General features: G+C 46.2%; 1 protein-coding gene across 2 annotated transcripts in view; it reads right to left on the bottom strand.

Moving 5' to 3' along the window:
• Nucleotides 1-11088, bottom strand: part of LOC138511037 (uncharacterized) — a 183040-nt gene extending 171952 nt beyond the window's left edge. The window contains exon 1 of one of the 2 annotated variants that reach the window (XM_069626557.1): nt 10852-11088. In XM_069626557.1, coding sequence (XP_069482658.1) covers nt 10852-10915 — 64 coding nt within the window. In that variant the 5' untranslated portion in view covers nt 10916-11088. Of the gene's footprint in view, nt 1-8399; nt 8506-10851 lie in introns of those variants that run through there. The other variant, XM_069626556.1, reaches the window with a different exon arrangement.
• Between the last annotated feature and the right edge of the window lie 15014 nt (nt 11089-26102).

Raw genomic sequence — 26102 nt, 5'->3', positions numbered from 1 at the left:
CACTCTATATGGCAGAGTAGAAGCACAGAGCACCCAGCCAAGATTCTCTATATGGTAGTATGGATGAGCAATCGAGGCTTATGCTCTCGGGCGGAGATGCAGTCTGGTTCTTAAGTACAGTGTAGTCGCCAGGACCCCCACAAAGGTATGTCCACATACTATTGTATGTGCTATAAATAAGGTTCAGGATATATACATCAATCAATAACACACTTTGTACTCTGTCAATTCTAATATGGCAAATATATACACTGTCATGTGGTACTACACTTGGCTATTGACTCCTTTAAAATGCATCAACTGCTGACAGTTCTAATGGCATACAGATCAAACAGTAATGTGTATCAGCATAAGACATAGGAAGGAAGACAAGTTAGTTTAAACAATGGCAGAATATTTTGTCCAGCTACCAAGACACAGTTCTGTGTGAGGATCCCCCCACCTGGGCAACCTGTAATAAAGTGTATTAACAAGCCCAGTCCATTAATGTTAAAATAGTCTTGTTTCCTGGTCAAAAATGTTCCACTACCCCAATGTACCTGAGTTTAGCAGAGTTTCTTCTATGGTTCGTCGACGGACCCCTCGAGGGTGGACTCCCTTTAAAGCAGGAGCCACAGGGCATTGAGAATCCTAAAAGAAATGTGAACCTCAGCATTGAGAGTCCTCAAAGAAAAGAGTTTGGTGCCGCAAAGAAGACTCGATGAAGAACGTAGGCCCGGCAGTGAGCGTCAAGTGTCAGCGTCAGATGTTTGCGTCGATGGTCAGGACTCGACCATGTCTGGACATCGGAACATCAGTTGTTGGCATCTATGTGGACTTCGGGTGGTGGGAAACCCTCCGGCAGATTCTCCTTGGTCGTTGACGACCTCGACTTTCTCTGGCAGGACAAAGCGGCCGATGATCATGGCAAGGGAGCCCTTCTTTCAATGTTCTTAGGCAAAGGTGGAGTGTTGAGGTTCCAGTCGTCGAGCAGCAAGGCGTCAAGCTGTCCCCGCTTTTGGGCAACACATGACTCGACTGGCTTCCAGCAACTAGGTAAATCACCTGAACCCCGCTCAACGACAAAGGACTTTGATGGCCTCGATGTCCGGGTGCTTTACTTCGAGATTCCTCGGCGGACCCAGTCTCCAGTCGACAGCCTTTCAGGACTGGCTACCAGGCTGCCTTGGCGAAAATCAGCTGCTGCACGATGTTCCCTCATAGCTCAGGGAGAGGCCTCCTAGCCAGGTCCTCTCTTGGATCAGTCCTCGAAAGACACTACAGCTTTCGGATTTCGTGGAAGAAAAGCAGCAGCAATTCTTCTTCTTCCAACTGGGCTTCAAGGATAAGCAGCTTCATGTTTCAGCTTCAGCTTCTGAACAAATTAGTAAGTGAGAGGTCCCCATATATACACATCTGTCCCTCATTCACACTGCTGAGCCATGCTCAGTCAGCCAATCAGTCAGAAGGGCATTCATGCAGGCAGGCAGCCAATCAGGTTCACAGTGCATTTAGGATGTTCACCTCTACCCAGACACCCATAACAAGGAATGTGGATTGGGGCAAGCACCCAGCCTTTCAGCACACCACAATGCATTCATCTCAGTTTCAGGCAGGACTGTCTCATTCTTTATGTCAAACACACAGATACCAGCCACCCATATCATGGAATGCACATTGGTCAAACACTCCATTCTCACAGGTCCCACCCCAAGGGTGTACCCACAACATACAGTCACTGGCAAGGCTCCAGGCAGTCTGGCCTGGGCTTCCCCACAATACCATATATGGTTCTTCCTCCCATCAGCCAATCAGGGGAAGGGACAGAGTCAGGGCTTCGCAGGACTTTGGGAAAACAAGATAACAGGTAATAGAAAAAAGAGGCCACAGGGGCCAACTTGCCTTCTACCAGGAATCCACTGATTCCTATGGCAGGGCCTGGGTATCCCAAAATGGAGGATACTCAGAGCACCTGTCAAATTCAGCATGGAGCTGCCACCAGCTCATACCCTGCTCTGTGGGACACACACAGATGCCCAAAACATACACAAGGTTTACAGGGTTGTACCTCCACCCATGGGTGCAATAAGGGTATACCAAGTGTCTCTGTTCACCACAACCAAAAAGAGGAAGAGCTGCACTGCCTGGAGTCCCACTTGGACTCCTGTGCAGAAAACAACACAGACACACATCATAAGGGAGTGTCGAACAAAGACATGGAGGCCCTGTCCCTCCAATGTATTTCCAGCATCTCACGCATTTGATGTTTTTTGGGGTTGTAAACTCAGGAAAGAGACACTGGAACACAAAATATGGGGGTGTAGTCGGGTCTGTACATTTTGGGAGGAAATTGCAGAAACAGCATACACAATGCTAAGAACAGATTTGGAATGATATGATATGATATGGCATTAATAACGCGCCAATACACAAATAATTCAAGGCACGATGAAGCAAAGGGAGGGGGAACAGAGGGAAGACAGTGACAACGATCCTACTAAGTCAGGTGTAATTCAGATCGCGCACGTGCATGGGAAGGGGGAAGAGGGAAAGTCCGGTGGTAAGGGGGAGTGGTCAGTGTATCACATGGGTTAATAGAATAAATAAACAATAAGTAAAAAATGCGGCCAGCTGGGGGCAAGTGCTGGTAGCGGTACTGTAGGGATACAGAAAAAAAGTCCCCAAGTTTGGGGATTCCCAAGAGGCAGTGCAGGTGTGCGACTGGCTGGGGAGGGGCCCTGAGCCCGAGATCTGTGGGTGGCCAGGTAACCAGTGCAGTTTCAGTTTCAGCCAGGAAATTCAGCAGGGGTGAGGAGGAGAGAAAGCAGAAGCAAAGAGAACGGTTTTCAGGTGCTACCGGAACCGGAGATGGTTCTCCTCAAGTTTTCAGGGAGACAGGGAGGCTGTTTCAGGGGAAGGCCCCAGCTGAAGAAAGAGATCTACCACCAACTCATTGCATGGAGAAGCAACTGACCCTGAGAGAGTTTGAGGCAGATGAGCAAAGAGTTTGAGAAGGAAGATATTTAGGAAGAGAGAGTTGAAGGTATTGAGGCCCCAGGCCCCAGAAGGACTTGTGGACAATGCAGATTGTTTTAAACTTAATCCTCACAGCCACTGGGAGCCAGTGCAGAGATTTCAGTCCTGGAGAGATACGATCCCTGGGCTTGAAGCCAAGTACAAGTCTTGTAGTCCTGTTCTAGATGAGTTGCAGAGGGCAGAGAGTAGAAGCAGGTAGATTTAGAAAGAGGCTGTTGCAATAGTCCAGCCTAGAGAGAACCAGAGCTATGGAGACAGTGAGCTTCTGGAGGAAGGAGAGGAAAGGAAGAATACCTGTGAGGAGGTGCAGCTGGTAGTGTGACTTCTTCGAGACGTCTGAGATGTGAGGAGAGAAGGAGATTGTGGAGTCGAAGATGACCCTGAGGTTTTTAGCCTCACAGGTAGGGGCAGGAAGAGGGCCAAAAGAGGCTGACCAGAGGGTGACAGGAAAGGAGGGAGCAGGAGTGCAGATGAGGAGAATCTCAGTCTTACTGGCATTAAGGCAGAGATCATTGGCGGCACACCACTCCTGGATGGCGGACAGTCAGAGATGAGAGAGGGATAAGAGGTTGCTGAAGTTAGCCTGAAAATGAGTGTCATCCGCATAGCACTGGAAGTTGGGGCAGAGAGCGGCAATTGGGTGGGCAAGAAGTGCCAGGTATTAGTTGAACAGCCAGGGAGAGAGGTTAGACCCCTGGGGAACGCCACAGGTGGAGATGGAGATAGAGGAGAGGAAGGACATAAGTTGAACCTAGGAGGGTCGATCATAGAGGAAAGAAGTCATCCACACCAGGGCCTGACCGTTGATACCCAGGTTATCACAGTGACGGTTGAGCAGGATGGAATGGTTGACTGTGTCAAAGGCAGAAGAGTGATCAAGTAAGATGAGGACACAGGGGGTGTTGGAATCATGGTTGGAGAGCAGGTCTTCACAGATGTTCAGGAGAGCACTTTCCATGCTTCTGGCTGCTCTGAAGCCAGACTGATGATCATGGAGACAACCAACAGACTTAGTGTGAAGATTGAGCTGAGAGATGGCCAGCTTTTCAAGGAGTTTGCCCAGGAAAGGAGTGATGGAGATAGCCGAGCAGATGTGCACCCTAAGAAGAGGGTGCACAAGGGAGTGCTTCAGGGGGCAAGGGAAGACTCCAGTGGTGAAGGAGAGGTTGCAGAACTCGACCAGAGCAGGAGCCACAGAGTCAATGTGGTCCTTGATAGTTTTGGAGGAACATGGATGAACCTGTTTTGACGAGACTTTCATAGATCAGACTCGTCTGGAAACCTCTTCTGGAGAGAAAAGGGGAAAGGCAGAGAAGGAGGGAGGAGAGGTGGCCGAAGAAGAGCCAGAGGAAGAGCAGGGAGTAGAGGGCGAAAGGGGAGAGGAGGAGAGAGAGGACAGGATGTCCTGAGTTTTAGAGATGAAATGAGAAGCCAGTGTCATGCATAGGGCCTCGGAAGGGAAAGGAGAGGTAGAGACTGCAGCAGGATTGGCCAGTTCCTTGCAGATTTTAAAAAGTTCAGCCGCAGAGAGGCGGGCTTGGATGTGAGCTCTCTTCTTGGTGAGGATAGAGAGCCGGTATTGCCTTTGGAGCAGGCGGCAGACCAGTTTGTCAGAGGATGTACCAGAAGCACACCATTTCCTTTCACCCACCCTGCACTTGCATTTGAGGGTGACGAGGTCTGAGTCGTACCAGGAGTTGCACTTGGCTTTGGGCTTCAGGCAGATCCTCATGACAGGGGCAAGAACATTGAGAGTATCAGATATAGCAGAGTGGAGCATGGAAAGGGCTGTGACAGGGTGTGAGTCAGCCAAAGGGGGAGGGGGAGATGAGAAAGTGGCGGCAAAATCCTCAACTGACACGCACTTCATGGGTCAGATGACCGAGAAGGTGGGTGGCAGTGCTGGAGTTGGCTTGGCCTGAGGGGTAGGGAGGGTGAGCTGGGAGGAAAGGAGAAAGTGATCACTCCAGAAGAGAGGAGTGGTGAAAGGGATAGAAAGGGGAAGGTCTGAGGAGATCAAAAACATCCAGAGTGTGCACTGCAGAGTGAGTCGGGCCAGAGGGGAGAATAGAGAGTGAGAGAGAGTCGCAGAGGTCGTGAATGAGTCCAGAGGAAGGACGGGAAGCATCCAGGTGGATGTTGAAGTCTCCAAGAAGGAGGAGTTGAGTGGTCAAGACCATGAGGAAAGAGGAGAGGTCCACCCACTCATAGAGGAATGATTTTGAAACATTCACTTTGGGTGGAGACCCTGCTATTGATGACTTGTAATTCCCTGAGAAATGTTGGTTGTTTACAGCAGCTATTGTTGCCAAGAAAATGATACTGACGAATTGGAACATTCTAAAACCACCATTGAGGAAGGAATGGCTGTGGGAAATACATAGAATATCTTTAATTGAGAGAGTTATATTGAGAGGACAGAGGAAAATAAATTATACAATGACATATGGTTTCCTTTCCTCCAGATTGCTTTTTAATCTTGATCTCTCAGTAGTACGACACAGGTCTTAATGCAAGGGGGAGTGGAGAGGGGCATCCTGCAGCAACACTGCTATGATACATATTCACGTGTCTGCTGCTCTGTTATGTTACACAATTATAATAAAATATACATTACAATAAGTGTTGCTGAAAATGTAAACATAAAGAAGTGCCCAGAGACATATCACCCAATCTAACCCTTCTAAGGATTGACCCTCGGGCTATTCCCCAGGGACATCATTTCACCAAAATGCCTGCGGTAGCAAAAGTGACATCACACAACCCTTGACCTCCGATGACATCACAGGATGAAGTGACATCATGGGATGTGATGCACACGACCTTTCACCCCGTGACAAAACAGGAACTGGCATCACATAGCATTGTTCCTAAGTACACTACGAAAAATACGGTTACGATATCACTGTAATGTGATATACATTTCATACAAGAAAGGATCACCATATGTATTGTTAATGTCAGTTTCTATAGGCCCATATTACCAAGAATACAAGCAGACGTCCAAGATCAAATGATAATGATGTGCTACTGCCTAGTACTCAGAACAAATGTACATACAATATCACACAACCTGTGTTGGTACTCATGTATCGACCTCAGAAGGATGAAAGGGTGAGTTGGCTTTGCTAGGATTCGAACCTGCAACCTGCAGATCACACAAACATAGCAGCATTCAACGCTCAACTTACTGAGCTATCTCACCGGTTATAATAAGATTAGCAATTATATGCCTGTATGTTCTCAAAGTCAGAAAGCAAATTACACTCTGCAGTGGATACAATTAAACTGGTAACTGAACAGCAGGCCAGTTCATCTGCAGGTCTGGTGCACATTTGGCCACATGTCAAGCTTGTGTGGGTCTACTTTTCAGGCTTTATAGGGTGGCAAAATACATACCATTGGGAGTGTTCATAACTGTGTATAAAAGAATGTGGATTAGCGCAGGGAAACCAGCGCACTCACACAGCATCTCATTCTCTGGGCCCTCGTTACCTCATACATGCAAACATCCTGAACAGCATGGCATGGAGATAGGAAAGATAGACACATTGTAACAGAGCATTTATTGTGTCACAATGGAATCAAAGGCCACTTTATTTGCTATGGTCAAACCTTTCTACACTGTACACAAGCTTTTAGGCACAAGGATTTTGTCCAGTGACCGAGGACACCTAGATGGAATGTCTTGAGATGGTCGTAACAGAGACAACGGCAGAAAAACACTGGCTATAAATGCAACCTGTGAGAAGCAAAATACATAGTCTGAATTGGATGCTTTTTCTACTCCAAATGCTTTTTGGAAGTTTTGTCAGCATTGTGAATTTGAGGTGTTTAAGAACAGACTAAATCAAAGAGGCCACTCCAGAAACAAAGAGCTACGTGGTGCAAGTCACAGCTCAGGAGCTTCTCTTTGTAAAAAAAAAAAAAAAAGAATCAAAAACAAAAACGTTGTTTTTGTATTTATTTTTTAGGGTTAGCAAAGGAGACCACATGGGTAGCAAGGGAGACCACAGGGGTCGTAATTGCGACCCCTGTCGACCCCTAAATGACGTCCCTGCTATTGCCATTCTGCCCATTGTCAAAACCCCTGGCATAATATGTAATTCTCAGCTAGATATGTTCACTCAGTTCATCTCCTTAGTGAGCAATACTAGCTACTAGATCTTAGTTTGCAAAGGAACACCCCCATATTTGGGAGAATATCATTGTGGAGTCATTTCTAGAGGAATTGTGGGTGTCATATTGGATCATGGCAAATCTATGTACATGGCTGCTACAAAGACTTAAGTCACAGATTTCAAATGTTGCAGAATAATGTGGCAACATAATGATAAACACTCCTTATGCATCCCATGTCACCACTATATTTCAGAGGCTCTACTACTGTCTTCTTATTTAGGCCAGAATATATTTCAAGATGGACACTTAAATGCAATGCAGTATATAAGGAAAAGCTCCCAAATATACTTTGAGAAGGATCAAAGTCTATACACTCAACAAGACTCTTTTGATAATTTAGTCAGTGATATATTTAGTGATCCCAAGATTTAACCTCTCTAAATCTGGCGCCTGGTGGAATAAATCTGTCTATTCAGAGGGTACAAATCTGGAAGGCACACTTTCAAGTGTTTTTAAAACTGATTCGGCAATGTAATGCCCTTGTGTTCTTAGTCCTATACAAAAAAGTTTAAAATAACAACATGACATTAGCTTGGCATAAATCTGTTTAATGGGACAAGGCATCAGGTAAAGTCGTGCCCATGATTTGTTGTGACTTGGGACACAAATCTCTGCACAGCATGAATCTGAAAGGATGGGGGCATAGACAACGAACACACTTGCATAGATGTATCCATTAACAGTGCTCATCGTTTTACACACATACCATTCGTTTTTGGCTCACTAGGGACACGATTCAAGGAAGTCTGCGCGCAGAAAGAAAAATGTGCCCCGCGTATTCATGGAAATGACAGTGCAAAGTAACCGTATTCACAAGTCACGTCGGGAACGCCCCTGACACGCAGACACACAAAGCATAAAAAGCCAGAACAGCAACCTTTGCACGCTTCTCCGGGCATGAATACACGCATCCTTCAAACAGTGCGTGGGGTCCCCTGAAAGCAGGCCTGCAACTCAGGGACCCTGCGCAGAGTCCCCTGCAACAGTATCCAGAACCCCGACAACATGCGTATAACAAATCGTAAATCTGCAATATCTCGGGAAATCAGCATATGAAACCCTGTAAAACATTCCTGCACACTGCTACCCTCCTTACGCGCTCTTCTAAGTTACATCGGAACTCTGATTAAGTACATGCACCCCAAAATCCAACTTGCAACCCCCACTTGCACGCTGCAAATCCTCTGTGCAAGTGTACTTACGCCTGCCTTCGGGTGTCGGATCATATGAAAGACTTGCGTCGCCAGTTCCCAGTCGAGAAGAGGCACGATCGAATCCATGAATAAGTCTCATGCCGCGCAATTGTGGGCATGCGAGGGACTTCCTGCAGGGTGTCCCTCGGAACGCCCTCTTTTTCACAAGTGCTTCCCCAATTTTGGTTTTCTGCCACCTTCCCAGCCCTCCGCACAAGCCATGCCTACGCTCTGCATGGAGTGTCGTGCAAGGCCCTCGACAGCTTGCACAGGCGTGCCGAGCCAGCGTGAACTCCACAGAAGTCCAGGAAAAGTACTCATTAGATTCCATGAATCGAGGAAGGCAGATTTGCGCACAGTTGTGCGCTGAAGAACCCTATTTTCTGCGCAGATAATTCCATGAACAGTAAAAGAGATGTTGCCATATCTGCAAACCCTCTGGAGCATTGGTGTCCAAGACTACACAACAAGGTAATTGCTGTCACTCTCCAAAGAAACAAAAGGGAAGTATGCTACCAGCATTTGTGATTACAGGTGGTGGTACAGGTCGTCCTTTATAGGAGGCAAACACTGGTTGGCTGAGGAGTCAGTGCAGATATGTGTTTGTGTGACCAGAACGCAGTAAAAGAGAATGCCAAGGGCAGCAATCAGGGTGTATGCCATTTCTTTTATTTCTTAGGCACAGAGAGAAACAAACTGCCATACTCTTTTTTTAAATTATTATTAAGACCCTGTTCACAGGGTCAAGCAGATCAGAGAACAAGGTGTATGCATGGGTAAATCCAAGAGGAGATTGGTGGCTGACCACACAAAAGGCTTGTCTTCCCCCCCTTCCAGCACAATATCCCATGGCTAGGGCTTCTGGTCCATGTGAGTGTTTGGTTGGTGGGGGGAAGGTAACCCGAGGAGGAGGGGTTGGCTGCCTCCCTCCATGGCTTACATGACAGGGGCTGATGGCGCGACGTTCTATAAGTTGCTTGCCCGTCTCTCAGTGTTCTTTCAGCTCCCTTACCTAACAGATGAGTATCTGAATAGCCACCACCCACCGCCCGCTGCGCCTAGCAGAGCTGTGCTCACTGGTATATAGGAATTTAGGTGTCACAGCCAGGTAGAATTGGGCCGGTACCAGATGGGTTACCTAGTTACACCAATTTCTACAGCTCTGGTGTGTAGTCTACTCGTCGTATGGGGGAGTCAGGCAGGGAACTCTGGCAAGGGTTCAACTTTGCAGGGGCTGACATGTAGTTCTTGTCAGCTTGTATTTCCAGGACGAGCAGCCAGTAGAGCCCAGGGCTCGGTTAGCCTGGGCAGAATGGGGGTGGGCATCTCTGGCACCCAGAATGTAGCCTCCTGGGCATTCCTGGAAGTGGTCAGTGCTTAATTTGTAATAAAATAAGTGCCAGCGCCCAAATAATTTCTAGCATGCCTGAGATGCTGCGGTCGGGCAGTTCCTCACCATTGATGCCACCACCCACAGCTGTTGCCCACAGTGTCGACACATTTGCGCTCAAACTACTGCTCGGGCTATCATCACTTCATCATCAATATGAGTCTGAGACAGTAAGTGCTTGGGCTCAAAAATAAGTGTCGGGCTGAGCCCTGGCACACACACGCACAAATTAAGCACTGGTGGTCACCACTTTGGTGATGGGTGAAAAAAGGCGAGCAATCAAAGAGACTTTGCCCGGAACAGTTGGCCCTCTTACCAATAAATAAGGTTGCAGCCTTGGTTAACCGAAGCCAATGCGTGTCCTCTTTTTTGCCTGAGAGTATTGTATTTCCTGTCTTCAGTTCCTGAGTGTGTTTGCTATTCATTTATATATAGGTTATTCCAAGAGGAGGGGGTGGCCGACAACAACAAGGGTTACCTTCTCTCCCTACCAGCACAATGCCCAGACACCTACATCACAGTCAAGTATTATCACCAAAAGCTGAGGTACTCACAGCACACCTAGGGACTTCAGCCTCACCTTCAACTGCCCGGGTACTCACCCTGGGCCTGTGGCTCCACCCAAATCGCCAGCTTTACTCCAGAAAGTCCAGAGAAGCAAGGTGGTCAGGCGGAGTACGGGAGGACGTGGATGTGACGACGCATGTAGGGGCTGAGCAGTAACGGGATATACAATGCTTAGTCCAGTGGATTCCCCCAGCCCTCTTCCCAGGGCAGAACAACAGGTGGATGCTCTGCCCATGAACCGAAACTAACAGTGACTCTCAGAATTTATTTATATCGCGCTCGTACACGTGTTTCAGAGGGCGAGGATAACATATTGCGCGGATTATTGTGTTTGAACAATTTATTCAACTGCAATTCTGCAAGTCAGCCGATTCTGTACACAAATCAAATCGTTGTTCTAAACCGCACGGCAGTATGATGTCAGCATATCAGCGTGCACCTACCCTTGTCACATAGCACTTTTTTTCCATTTCTGAAATATGCAAAACAATCCCCTGCACTCACCTTGTGCTTCGCAGCTCATGACTCCGGCAACAACAATGCACCACTTTAATACAGTAATTGCCATTATGCTACAGAAGGTATCCGCTTGACGTCCGGGTCGAAGGCAAGTTCTCTTCCGGGCAGGCAGCTGCCTCTGGCGAACGCTCCACGGTTGCCACTGGGAAAGAGTACAAACGCGACCTGGTCACAGTATTTAGCACGCAAGGAGCATCGCAACTCGACCCCACTGCAAATACTACCCCACAGCATTCTGCATATTGGCCACCAGCAACCCTGAAAATTCACAGCTTGCCTCCAAATGCCTGGGGAAGCAGAGTTTGCCGACTGCAGCCAGGCCGTTGGCATGTCGCAATCACTCCTTAATCATGGCATGGCAATAAAGGGTTCGCTTGGTACCTCGGTGGTAATATTTAGAGAATGTGGAGGTTCCACGATGTGGGTTTAATATTCCGTTAGCTAACTTGCAACCTCCATTTACATTATTGATCCAATATGGTGTGAAAAAAGAAATTACCCAGGGTCTTTCAGAGATTATACAGTTAGTGGGCCGAGGCATATTTTTGGCTGTGTTTTTTCCGACCCCTTTTCGAATGTGTTTGACAACCGTGAACCACTAACATAGCCCGTGCTATGGGAAAGAAAGGGGAGTCCCCTCTGCAGTAGGCTTGCTGCAACTCCAGTCACGCACACCACCCCCAGATTCTGCACCCCCAGACGTCTTCCACAGCCTGCTCAACAGAAATGTGGCACGCAAAGAGAAACCTAGGACGCTTCACGAATTAAAGTTGTTTTGTAATGTTAGTGGGAGGGGTTAAAAGGAATAGTTTCAATACATTATTATGTCTGTTGCCGCTTTTTCAGTGTTAGCGTGATACCCCAAAATCTAGGTAACTCCAATCCTCACAGCTTATCTGCTCTCAGGCTCCACTGAGCCTCTGTTTTGTTGAATAGGCATGTCCTGCTGGTAGTTCACAGCCCCTATTGGGAGACACGGCGTGAGCCGGTCCGGAAAAGGTGGCGTTAACGTTGTTACGGGCACCTCAATTCTGGACTGGCTCACTCGTAATGAGGGAGATTTCCTTTTTAAGGGTATATGAGTGGTTGATTAAAAATATGCAGCAACTGGCAATTACACTTTCTCTAGGGCAGCTGAAAAAGTGGTGGAACGTCACAAAATGTGTTTCCATCTACACATAAACTCTGAGCAAGAGCAAATGGAAACAATCTGCACATATAGGTGATTGTGATTTTACAAAGGGACAACAACACATAAGCCTCACCAACAGCACACGAGGACTGACATCGATCCAATACTCGCACCAAAGCTCAGCACCTGGTGTATGCCGAGTTGAAGCTGCCAACAGAACACCACTCCTCTCACTATCCTACTCCTGCTTCATCTTACTAACCAATCCCACCTTCTCGTTTGCAGATCCGCCAGAGCGCCTGGGGAACAACTCCGCTGGTGTCGGTGAACGGTACAAATACCTATAACATTTAACATTTAACATTTGCATGTGTACATGGTGCCTCTTGTTTTGTTCATGGTAAAACTCTCAAAAGCAAAACCTTCTCACCACGAAAGAATAGGAAACCCTCTCAACCCAGGGTGGAAAGTCTAGCTGGGTGGAAGCCAGAGCTTGTCCTACCCCAGAGGGGGACTGTGGCAGTTGTGATGACCACCTTTCCTGTCCCCTTCTTATGTGCATGTCTATATATGTGCAGTACCAACTTGCATCTCTCCATAACTCCTGACAAAAGTGCTGGTCAAGTTCTCCCTGTTCTCAAACTCTAAGCAGCAACAATATTTGTTGATTTATTCATTTATTTAGATTTATATAGCGCACAAACAGCCCCGGGGGCATCGAGGCGCTGTTACATGTGAAGGCTTAGTTACAGAGGGCGTCAGAGACGCTGATGGAATCAATACAGGTTAGTTGCATACATACATACTACATTTTGTCAAAGAGTATATGTAGCAACTCGGTGGGTGCTGGTGAGTTTAGGTGAAGAGCAGGGTTTTAACTGCTTTGCGGAAGGCAATGTGTGAGTTTTCTTCCCTTGGTCCAGGGTGGGGGGCGTTCCAATGCTGGGCTGCAAGGTAAGGGAAGCTGGCTCTACCTGCTCTGACTCTCTTGATTCTGGGCACCGTTAGCATTTCGGAATATGCAGTTCTGGTAGGTCTGGTGGTCGTGGGTTGGTGCATTTTCTGGTGCAGTTAAAGAGGGGCAGTTTGGAAGACACATTTGTGTGTCAGTGCGAAGGCCTTGAAGAGGATGTACTCTTTAATAGGTAACCAATCTGCCTGTTTACTGGCTGCAGTGATGTGTTCCCTTATGGGGATGCGTAGTGCTGCATGTAGAGCGCTGTTTTGAAAAACCTGCAGGTTCTCAATGTTTTTAGCTGACGTGCCCAGAAATAGGGCATTGAAGTAATCAAGTCTTGACCCTGTAATGGCTCTGGTGATGATCAGGCTGTTTCCCTGGATAAAAACGGTCTGACTGTATTCAGAAGTTTAGCATGGTATGCGGCGGCCGATGCTATGGCATTGACTTGCCTAGTCATAGATAGCTTTGAGTCTAGGTATACTCAGTGCTTTAAGTGGGCTGGGGCCTGCTCGGGCTGGGCCCCGGCAGTCTGCAAAAAGTGGGGCTGAGCCGGGGCCCTGCCGGGGCCCCTCCAGTCCCACCGCAACATTGGTGGGATGCATTATCCCGTCGCGGAGATGCTCCTGCCATGAAGTCAGGCCAGCTGACAGAAGTGCCAGCCAGCCACAGCGACGCTGTGACTCGCTGCCACTTCTGTCAGTCATAGTAACTGCCTCTGGTGACCCCTCGCGCGAGAGGTCACCAGAGGCAGTTACTGTCCATTTTTTTCCCCAGGTCGCCGAGGCGTCTTTAACCCTCGGTGAACCTGGGGATTCCTCGACATTTTTTGAGGTTTATAAAAGACGGCTTGAAAAGAACACAATTCAAGCCATCTTTTATAAAGCTTTGCTGACGGACAATTTTGGCCGTAGTCAAAGCTTTATAAAAGATGGCTTGAATTGTGTACTTTCAAAGCCATATTTTATAAACCCGAAATGTTTAAAAAGATGGCCTGAAAACTAGGCAAACCGTAAGGTATGCCCACAATTAGATATACATGTTATATATCTGTGTGCGTACCTTACTATGGTTTGTGTACTTTGCAAGCCATCTTTTCTAAACATAGAAATATGTTAGATATTTCTATGTTTAGAAAAGATGGCTTGCACAGTACACAAACCATAGTATGGTACGCATACACATATATAACATGTATATATATATTTGTGTGCATACCTTATGATTTGCGTACCTTCTAGGCCACGCCCCTCCCACAAGCCACGCCCCCAAATGAGGTCCCCCCCCCTCGATTTCTTACCCCACTTAAAGCCCTGGGTATACTCCTAGTGTTTTAACTGAATCAGAGACTGGGATTATGTTATTATCAATGGAGAAATGACTGAATTGGGAGTCGACGTTCTTTAGGGTTTCAGATGACCCAATTATGAGGAGCTCAGTTTTGTTACTGTTGAGACAAAAGCTGCTGAGGGTCATCCAGGCTTGGATAGTCGAGTAAATGGTGTTAAGGGTTTTGGCGTCTGACTCATAGTCACCTGTCAGTGTGAGGAGTATATGTGTGTCGTCCTCATAGTTTGTGTAGGAGACACCTAGTGAGTCAAGGATGTAAAAGAGGGGCCTTGTAAAAATATTGTAGCGTGTGGGTGGAATGCATGACCCTTGCGGTACACCGCATGAAATGATGGTAGGGCAGGCGGATGCTAGGTCGGAGAAAACTTGCATGGACCTCCCTTGTAAGAAGGATGTGATCGAAGCAGTTGCATTTTGTGAGAAGTTCACTGTGGAGTTAAGTTGGTTGCAAAGGACATTGTGATCGACAAGAATATGGATAAACCACCCGCAGAACAGCAACCCATCGGCACTTCTGCCAATCCACTTACATCTACCTGAAAATCAGTTTCAACACTGAGCGAGAGAGAACAAACAAAAGACGAAGCAGAGATTCTACACAGCTTTCCAAGGTGCCGCACACTGCTTCCCAGCACCAGCGCAGATGGAAGCAGCACCACTATGGCCGTCCTAGAGAACTTGATACATAATGTGGAACTGCCATTGCTCAGCAGGACTGCACTTATCTTGGCGGTAACTGGACCACGGTTCCTACGATGAACTCAGACACTTTAAAGCATCAGGCACCATTGTTGTGGCACAAAGTCCCTGTGCAGAGTAAAGGGGTGGGGCTTAATTTTTTTTTTAACTTCCTGTTATTCTAACACCTCCCAGGTAGTGAAGAGAGGGCTAGATTGGTCAGGGACAGTAATCCAATCAGAGAGAGAGGGGAAGATGAGAGAGGGAACAGGAATCAGTAAGTTGTGGGTTGTTTGGGTGTAGTCAGAGGAGCAGGATTTGGAAGACTAGGAGACCAGCAGGAGGAAATATGGTGGATTGGAATATTGAGGTGATTTGTGAACAAGCTGAGGTATTGGTGGATGAGAGCAAGTGGTACCTAATGGTGAGTGTTGCAACGACAGGGCGTGAGAGTGTTAGAGGGATTTTAGTAAGTGAATGGGGAGTGATTGTAAAAGGGAAAGGCGTGTGACTGGGGAGAAGGTGTGAGGAGTGGTAGTAGTAGTGAGGATGAGGGAGTAGTAGTGTTGAGGATAGTTGTGTGGAGGAGTGAATTTTAGTGTGGAGTAAGTAGTAATACTGTGTAGGAGGTAGTAGTATTTTGTAGTATTTTGGGGAGGGATTAGCAGAGTGTAGGAGGGAGTAGTCGTGTAGAGTAGAGAGCAGTAGTGTGTCGGAGGGAATTGTTATATGGAATGGTGGAGGCAGGAGAGAGAGAAAGACACTGGAGTGACAGAGGAAGGGTAAGACATAGGGAGTAAAAGGGAAGAAGTTGGGTGGAGGTGGACGAAGAAGACTAGTGAGAGGAGAACATCAGACAGAGGAAGGGAGAGGTACATGTGGACGTGCTAGGAAGAAGGTCAAGTCAGAGAGCATGTCTGAAAGGCACAACCTATAATTAAGCAATATTACCGGAGCAGGGGGGGCATTACAGGACCTGGTGATGCCCCAGGACAGTTAGAAGCCAGAGCTAAGCGAGGGCTTTAACGATACCAACACAATAATGCACGCTGGCGTTAGAGACCAAAACAATTAAAGGTCAGCAGTGTTCAATGATGCAATATAGTACACTAATGTTCAAAATGTAAATAATAGGCTGGTAGTGCCCAACAATGCAGTACAGTAGACTAGTAGAGTCCAAATAAATATTATAGTCTGGTAGTGTTTCTTTACGTATATGACATATATTTGATGTCGTTTTTTTGTCATTTGATATTGCAGTGTGAGTCCTTTGTCGCCTGAAGCTGTGCACGGTCCCTGCAAATATGTGATACACCATGCAATCCTTCAGGCCGTGTATACATGGAAGTTGGGTACATGTTTATATTGCTCCCCCAACCTCAGCATAGATGCAGCTGCTGAGGACAGAGTGGGTCGAAGCAATGGGCAAGATCCTGCTGTGTGCATACCTGATGGAGCCTTGACGACTTCTAGGCATACAGTGGTTAGATGGATTGTGCCATCCATGATTGCACCTCCATAGTAGACACTCCAGGCTTTTTTTCTTTAATGTATTCTAAATAGGTGTTTGCATTCATGTGCATTTTCACTATTTGCACACACCGACGTGAAGCACTTTAAAGAATGTCATGTTTATCAAAGTGATTTGCACTTGCATTTCCCTTAAAGCATTTGCACTTTTCCGCCGTGATGCCAGGCTGATAATATGCAGTAGTGTTGAGTTTGTGGTCCTTACGTTGTTTGTTTGAATAAATAGCCCTGTGCTCCTTCCAAATATGAACATGAATTCAATAGAGAGAATTGGCCGCGATTTAAAGGTTATGTGAGATTTGTATTTGTATTTGCGTGCTTCTATGAAGTATTTGTCCTGGTCTTCATGGCGTTTCCAGGAGCCCTGGAGTTGTATTCCAGTTACCTGCTGGAGCAAAGCTGGGACTGCTCCAATGCCTGCTTTATCTTGAATTCACCGACTGAGAAGTAACAGCACACGATGAGAGTGAGTTGTTTCCATGAATACAGCAGCTGTGGTGACTCTCCTGCTGTGGCATTAGGAGCTCTGGTGTACGGATATACATAATGCCGAGGTCGCCTTTGATACTGTCTCCCTTACTTGAACAGTCATGGCGTACTTTAGAAGTGCTGAAGGCCCATAATACGACGACTTGGGAGGCATTTGGCACAGACCTACGCAGAGATGATCTCCTTCCCGCCGCCTCCCTAAGCTTGGCATCCGTTTTACTAGAGGACATCTCTATCAGCCATCTCCAGTTCAAGCTGCCCACGTGCAAGAAAACTGAAACCAATGCCAGCCAGTCCTTTGTTGAGCAGCCTTTTAACATAGACAGCGGCATGACAGTAAAATAGCATTGAATCCACCAATGAACCACTTACCCATCCATATACCGACCAATCATTCCACTCAAACATGCAGTCACTATGCCATATACTCGCATCCACTTATTCATGCACACAATATAACTGACACACCAATCCAATTAATTCACTCATTTATCCACCCACGCACATATCCATCAATTTAGTAATGAACCCATCCACGTACTTGCTGATTCAACTAACCCAAACACCCACTCATTCATTCACTCAGCCATGCATTCCTCACCTATCCATCCATCCACTGACCTATACACTCACTCGCTCATCCATCCACCATATTTCCCACCCACTCAGTCACCCATCCTTCCACCACATTCCCCATCCACTTACTTGCTCAACCACTACCCACTCATCATTTCACATACAAAAGGACTGCAATACTTGGGCATGATGTTGGGCAGGGCCAATGCATTGCTGCAGCACTGCAGTGCAAGGAGTGGAAACCCAGGACAGGGTTAAGGTGGGAGTGATACAGAGCCAGCGATTCTTGCTGTATGGTTTGCATTGCTCTCCTATGATTCCTCTCACATGTGGTTTGTGATGAATGGGCATGCAATGCTGATGCTCCAGCTTTCTTTCCCTGCCCCCAGCATGGTGTCAGAGATGAGGATCTGTCAATTGCATCATTGTCAGTTCTTCATGGACGCCCATCACCAATTGTCAACTCTTGCAGCCACACACAACGGTTGCAGAAGAGGAAGAGAGCAAAGGACTGTTAAGAGAGTCCCCAGGCATGCTAAAAAAGGAAGTGACCCACCCACTAACCCAGTCCCTGGAAAGAACCCCAGCAAGTGCAGGGAGAGCACAAAAGAGGCACACAGAGACAAAGAGAGGCATGGCGAGAGAGAGAGAGAGAGAGAGAGAGAGATACATGCACAAAGACAACGTGAGAGAGACATCAAGAGCAATGAGAGGCATTGTGAATATCAACATATTCTAGCAGGCTTTATAATATATGCTATCAGGCATTTTCATGATAATAACTTCATAAGAGTGTGCCTGGATAGCGAGGGAAGCATGTCTGGCCTAATAGGTCTAAATAGGGGTGTCAATCAAGGATGCGTGTTGGCTCCCCTATTGTTTCATTGGTGTATTGCTGATCTGCCTGCTTGCCTTCTAAAGAGCTCCAACTGTCCACCTAAAATAGGGACAGAAAGAATAGGGTGCACGCTATACGCTGATGACTTGGTTTTATTTGACCACATGCTAAGTGAGATGAAAAATATGATGAATTAATTCTATGAATACACACATGAAAATTCTCTCATAGTCAATGGGCCTCATTACACGGTAGGCGGTGAGCCATGGTGCTAACAGCGCCATGGCTCATGCCGGTAAAATACCGACACCGCCTTGGTGGAAAGGGGATTTACCGCCCCATTCCAAGGTTGGGGGGCCGGTAAATCCCCCTTCCACCATTGCCCTTCCCCATTCCCATTTCTGCCCCATAGGGCTCTATGGGAATGGGGAAGGCGCTAATTACGGCACCGCAATTTTGCGGTGCCGTAATTAGCTCTGAGGTCCTTTTGCGGGTTGGATTTTAATGCCTGCAAAAAGCAGGCGTTAAATCCCCCAACCCGCAAAGGGACCTCGTAGTAAGGCGGTAAGGATTTACCGGTACCAGTATTTTACCGGTACCAGTAAATCCTTACCGCCATCCGTGTAATGAGGCCCAATATCTCCAAGACTAAATGCATGCTAATCTAAAAAAAAACGGCATAAAACAACTATGGGGGAGATCGAATATGTGGGAAGTTACGTGTATCTGGGACTTGAATTGAATAAGAAAAATAATTACAAAGAGATCGCAAAGTCTAAAACAAGGAAAGCACGTCAGTTGACGCTCCTCTTATGGAAATTCGTTAACAAAACCGCAGGATATTCGATCCAGGGTATATTGACTCTTTATAAGCAATGTTATTGACCTATGATATTATATGGGTTGGAGACTATAACGATGAGCGATCTTAGATGGCTGGATCATCTGGAGGGAATGTTTTAGCACAGGGCACTTAATTTACCAACTTTCTGCCCGATGGAGTTTTACGGCTCGAATGGGGCATAGTATTGTTAACTACTCAACTGCTTAAAAGGAGAGGGGCTTTATATGTAAAATCTAAAATGTCACCTTTATGCCCATTATTGGATAGATTGGACACAAGTTGTGGAAAGCATAGCACAACAACCGTGGTCCGATCACCACCTGATAATCTTCACCTTAGAGGCCCCTCCACCGTACTTCCAAATAATAACCCAGCACCTGCCATTCTCACCAGAAACAAAAGAAGTATTACAGCGGAAAAACGTACCCCCCTCATCCTACCTACCCTTAACTCAGTTCCTGACTATATTGATCCCTTCACTATGGTAGATGAATATAATAAAATAATGATCTCTTCCTTAGACGCTATAGCACCGCTAAAACTTAGAAAGAATAAACCTAAAAAGCATGTGAGTTCATGGTCCTCTCTGCACTTGAAATCACTCAAGACTAGAAAAACGCAAAAGAGAACAAATATGGAGACAAGATCCCTCTGAAACTAATAAGAACAACCTCAGTAAATTAGCCTCTTTTTACAAGAAAGAAATTATACTTGCCAAACAAAATTCCTTCAATCTAAGAATTTCCCAAGATAACTCCAGCATAAAAGAATTGTTCACCATCCTCAAAGAGATGGAAACTCCCATCCAGGCCCCTGACACCTGCGTGAAGGACAAAACATGGTGCACCAGCATCCGAAACACCTTATCCAATAAGGTAGCGTCCCTCCAAGCTAAGATTGCCAACAAAAAAGAAACCCTCCACCTTTCTGCCCCCAAGGCTACTAAACCCACTCTGCCACCTCCCAAACTCACACTGTCACCTTCCAAACAACCTCCCCCCTGTTTCAACTTCGCCAAAGTAACCATTTTAGAGGTCGAAAAAGTTATACTTACCCTCAAACCATCAAATTGCAAAGGTGACCCTTGCCCAACACAAATCATAAAGGATGCAGCCAGAGACCTCTCACCACTTATCACTAAACTCATCAATGCCTCCTTTTCCTCTGGTACCATCCCCAGCAATCTAAAAGAGTCTTGGGTTCTTACACTACTCAAAAAGCAAACACTGGACCCCTCTATACCCACCAACTACAGACCCATTACCACAGTCCCCTTCCTTCTTAAAATCCTAGACCATGTAGCATACCTTCAAATTCAACAATACCTAGAACTAAACCATCGTTTCGGAGTACGCCAGTCTGGTTTCAGACCCCAACACGGGACTGAAACAGCACTGATTGACTTAAAGGCACTGATTGACTTAAAGGCACACATTGAGGCACTTAGAGACAGTGGAAAGGCAGCTCTACTGCTCTTGCTTGACCTCTCAGCGGCGTTCGACTTAGTGGACCACAATATCTTATGCAACCACCTGGATTCTGCTGCCCACTTTTCACAAGAAGCTATAGGCTGGATCCAATCATTCCTTGACAACAGGACAATGCGCCTGTTCTCATCATCAGCCTCTGCTGACCCCATACCCATAACCTGCGGAGTGCCCCAGGGATCCTGCATGTCCCCAACCTTGTACAATATATTCACAAAGCCCCTTTTTGATGATCTTGACGGTCTTGGTATCACCTACATGAACTATGCCGATGATACCGAGATCCTCATCCCGCTGACGGGAGATTACAACAAGGATTTGGCCTTGGTGAATAGAGTGTACCTCATCATCCAGGCATGGATGGCCTCTCATTGTCTATGCCTGAATGATGACAAGACAGAACTCCTAATCCTCGGCACACCTGCCAACTTCAACAAACTGGGCCACAGCTATACCAATTTCACAATAGATGGTAATAATATCAAAGTAGCCAAGGAAGTCAAAACTCTTAGCTTCTACCTAGACGCCACCCTTACCTTTAACAAACAAGTTAACCCCATGGCATCATCCACTTCCTACACCTGTAAGATAATCAGAGCAGCTAAACCCTTCCTCTCCACCAATAGCTGTATTACCCTTGCAAGAGCCCTCATTTTGTTTAAACTGGACTATTGCAACAACCTATATTTAGGGAGTAACAAATACATCACAAACAAAATCCAGATTCTACAAAATAACGCTCTTACAGCAGCACTGAGCATCCCTAAAAAGGCCCACATTTCCAACATCAGAAGAAATAATAACTGGCCTACCACAAAAGAAAAAATCTCAGTAAAATTAGCCTCTCTGACACAGAAATGCCTTCATAATACTACCCCACAATACCTCACAGCTAGATTCACAAGACAGTCCTCCAACAGCCCCACAAGAACTGCTAATGACAATCTCCTAACAGTACAACAAGCAGGAGACCGAGTAAAAATACTAGGTCACGCAGCCGCTCTCAAAGAATGCCCAGAGGAGGGCGTAAAGTTATATAGTTCAAAAGGTTTAGTTGTATCCATAGTAATTAAGGTTCTCAATAGAATAAATGCAATGAGTCATCCGTTGGTTTTTCAAAAGTTTTTGGTTTATCCAGAAGATAAATATAGCTGTCACTAATATTTTCTTAGTGAGAGGATAGTGAACCGCAACACATATGTACAATAGATGTGTACAATAGACTAGGGACAATGCATTTCGGAAAGGTTTCCTTCTTCAGGGCAAGTCTATGCAATTACAGACAACAAAAGGAATAATACACAAATAATGTCATTGCATATGCATGATGTAGAGTAACAAAATATACACATACCAGTTGGTGGATAATCCAATAGAAGATGCAGAATGTAAAAAAGAAAGGAACAACAGGATGATAAACATGAGAAAATTGAAAATAAAACGCAGAAAACATGAATAAAGGAAAAAAGGTATGATTACCTTAATTGTGTTGCTAAGGTTCAAAAAAACGTTGGGTGCCCACACGCAAGATGGGTCGCCACGTTTAAGCGTGCATGCAGCAGCAGATTGAAGTGTCAGTAATCTCGTAATCTAATAGGGAAACGTGGATAAGGGTAAGTATGGTAGAGGGAGGTAAAAGACCTCAGTACGATGTAAATTGACGCGAGCGCGTCTCTTACCAGGATCCGCTCGGAACAAGTGGGTACTGCTGCAGGGAGTATCCGACAGCGAAACGCTGTGTTAGGCGGTCGCCTTGGAAACCCGGGGTTTTAGGCGCACGTGACCATCGCCTCGCGCTCGAGTGTCCGATGGTCGCGTAACAAGGTGACAAGCAGAAGTGTGGCTGTGAGTTAAGGGCTAATAAGTAATTATGGGGCATGTACTCACTAAATCCTATCCAAAAAAGGAATTTAGACACCATTTAAAAAATGACCTAAATGAGGCATAAAAATAGAAGAAATACTCCGTGAGGGAGCCCAGTAAAAAAAAAAAAAAAAAAAAATGAGACAAAGCACAATTGTTAGAAGAACTGGAAAAGTGCCAATATACATAAAATATGCTGATAACATAACTCAAAATGGTAAAAGAATGTAACATATTGCTCAGATGAAAGTGTAATGTAAAAACAAACGGTTAACACATGAGAAAATAAATTGCATACAATATAGAAACCACAATGTAATACAAACAAGAGATTTGCTTCAGAATGACCTCGTCGAGGAAGGTGCCACCCAAATGTGCGTACACCTTGGGTCCCAGACCTCAGTCCGGGATATGCAACGAGGTTGCAGTTAAGATAGATTAGGGTCAGAATAGAAAAAGCCTGAATATTGGTAGGTTAGTCACAGGAAACCCCAATGTTAACAGCAATAGAACTGAGTATGCTGATACAGGGCATGCATCTAAATATAACAACAAGCAGGAGACCGAGTAAAAATACTAGGGCACGCAGGAGAACCTCGTGGAAACCAAACAATAGAATAGGCATGCACTTCACAGAACATATTTTTTAGACATAGCAGTGGTCATTAATTTCCTCATTTAATCCGTTAGGGACCAGACTGCCCAGTTTGTCGATCCAGAATGTTTCTCTCCGGTTTAATCGTAAACTGAGATCTTCATGAGGATTGTTTCTCGTTAGCACTTCCAACACCAGAAACTTAATCTGTGACAAATTGTGATTGTTCGTGGCCCAATGGCGGGCCACGGCTGAATTTGGATTGGAATTCCGGATACAGGAGCGGTGTTCATTCCACCTGATCTTTGCCGCTCTTGTGGTCTGGCCCACGTAGTATTTTCCACAGGGGCATTTAATGCCATACATGATGTTGATACTATCGCAGGTACCATATGTTTTCAGAGTAATCTTTTGACCTGTCCGTGGGTGAAAAACAATGTTGCCTTTGATTACAGAATTACAATTCACACAATGCAAACATGGGAATGTCCCAGTACGTTGTGTGGACAATTTTGTGTTAGCTACTCTAGTTCGTACAAGTTCGTCGCTTAGATTCCTACTTCTTTGGAAGGCGAACACAGGTGGTTCTTTAAATAAATAAGTCTTGCACTCTTGTGTCATTTTTGAAAATATTCCAATGTTTTTTAATAGTCTTCATGATTTTATTGCTTTGTGTGGAAAATGTAGACACATAAACGGGTGATTTCAACTCTCTAGCTGGTTTCTTTGGTGCAGAGAGTAGAGTATCACGATCGAGGATATTAATTCTGCTGGCAGCAAGGTCCAATTCTTCTTGGTGGTAACCTTGTTGTAGGAATTTTTCTTTCATCAAAAGTTGTTGTGCTATGCAATCTTCCGGATCGCTGACGATTCTCTTAACCCGTAAGAGTTGACTATATGGCAAGTTCCTGAGTAAGCTAGGCTGGTGGAAGCTCAAGCGGTGAAGCAGATTGTTGCGATCTGTAGGTTTTCGGATTAGGGTTGTTTTATAGCCTGTGTCTTTCATTGTTATCTGTACATCAAGGAAAGTGATCTCATCCTTTGAGAATTCTCTGGTAAATTGTACTCTGGGGTCAATACTGTTGATGTATCCGAACAAGTCCTCAAATCGTTGTTCTGTACCTATCCACACACCAAAAATATAATTGATATACCTAGTCCACATGTGGATGTCCCTTTTCCATTCGTTCTTGGTCAATATATGGTCCATCTCAAATTTAAACATAAAACAATTGGCATATGAGGGTTGTTAAGACGGATTTCTGAACTCTGTCCTGGTGGTGCAGAAGTTCAGAAGGCCAACCTAATTACTTGGAACAGGGTAACCTCTGGACAAGCCAGACCAATAAGGGTAGCGATCGCGGCGGTCAAGACTAGGTCTCAAGAGGGGTGAGGGTGACTTAGAGCCCGCAATGAGCACACAAAGCAAGGACACTTACAAACTACTCCAAACAGGTGTTATATTAAAAATATATACACATTTATTCCAAGGCCTTTAAAACAATGACCGTAGCGAGAAATCACAATACAACTCTAGTAAACCAATACATACCATACCAATACAATACATATACAAATACAAACAAGTCTCAAGCGTTAGATGCACAAAATGTGTAGTCCACCTAAAAGGGAAGGAAAACAGGCAGTGCGAAATAATGCTTAGACCCAGTCCGGCTTCAGAGGCACCTAACTAAGAGGAAGTCCGAGCCCTACGAAGAGTGGAGCCTTGTGCTCAAAAGTACCTGCATACGCTGGTGCCAAAGGGCAAAAAGGGGAGTTTCTTCGAGGGAATCAGGCAGTTCAGTTTAGTGCACAAATGAAGAAAAACAGAGTTCCGCGACTCAAGCGCAGCCTCCACTGTGGGCAGAAGCAGAGCGCGAGTACGGAAAGGCGTGCTGTTTTGACACAGCGGGGAAAAGCTATGGGCTCCTGCGGGAGGGCGACCAGTTCCTAGCTATGCTACTCACCGGTCCCCGATGCAAACAGACCCAGGCTTCTCCGTGTCAGTTTCAGTCGCTGGCAGGTACAGGAGAGCAGGGGACATCTCGTCGTCGTGTTGATTCTGCAGCAGCAGAGTTGAGTTAAAGATGTCCCAAACGAAGTGAACCCGCACAGTTTGTTACCACAGCAGGGCAACGGAGCGGCCGTGTGTTTCTCAGCCAAATGTACACTACTCACTTCAGACCTGGGAATGCCAAGTGTACGAATCGTGTGAGAGTGACAAGGACTAGAAATACAACACAACCTGGCGGCGGTTACAGAGCAAGACTCCTGTGTAGGCTGGTCAGTCTGCTGGATGGCCCAGAGACACTTCCAAAGGCTTACGTGCAGGAGATGGTGAAGATGCCGAGAATAGCTGTCCCCGCTATTCCAAGGGTCGAAGTACCAGTACAGGCCTTCTGGTTCGATCGGAAGTAAAAGGGTTTCACAAGGCGACAGCAGTGCAGAGGAGCAGTCCTTCAGCGGGTCACCAGCGATTCTTCGGTTCAGCCTCTTGGTTGCAGGATACTTGGCTCCTGTATTCCTTCGTTCGTGAGAACTCAGGAGATCGACATGGTAGTGGTGTTTCCTGCCCCCTCTTATCCACGATTCCCTTCACGCCAAAACGGAGGGGACCCAATGGGAGATCCGCTCATCAACACTCACACCATTCGTGGACCTATCACGGACCACGGTGGTCCCAGGCATTCACACCACCCTAGACTCTCTGGCACCCAGGATGTGTATTGGGACCAGACATCCCAGCCCAGATCCTGGAGGCACACACAAGGCCTGTAGAAGCCCGCGAAAGCATCCGTGTTTCGCGGGAAAGTACATGCCCAAATAAGGAAGGCCCCGGGTCGGCTCGACCTGGGGAAGGTGAAGGGAGCAAGACGGTCAGCAGACAGGACAAAGG

Source organism: Ambystoma mexicanum, chromosome 6p (genome assembly GCF_040938575.1).
Source record: "Ambystoma mexicanum isolate Mex_15411 chromosome 6p, UKY_AmexF1_1, whole genome shotgun sequence".
Classification (NCBI taxonomy): Eukaryota; Metazoa; Chordata; class Amphibia; order Caudata; family Ambystomatidae; genus Ambystoma; species Ambystoma mexicanum.
Note: the sequence above shows the minus strand (reverse complement) of the source record. Positions and strands in the feature narration are given on the sequence as shown.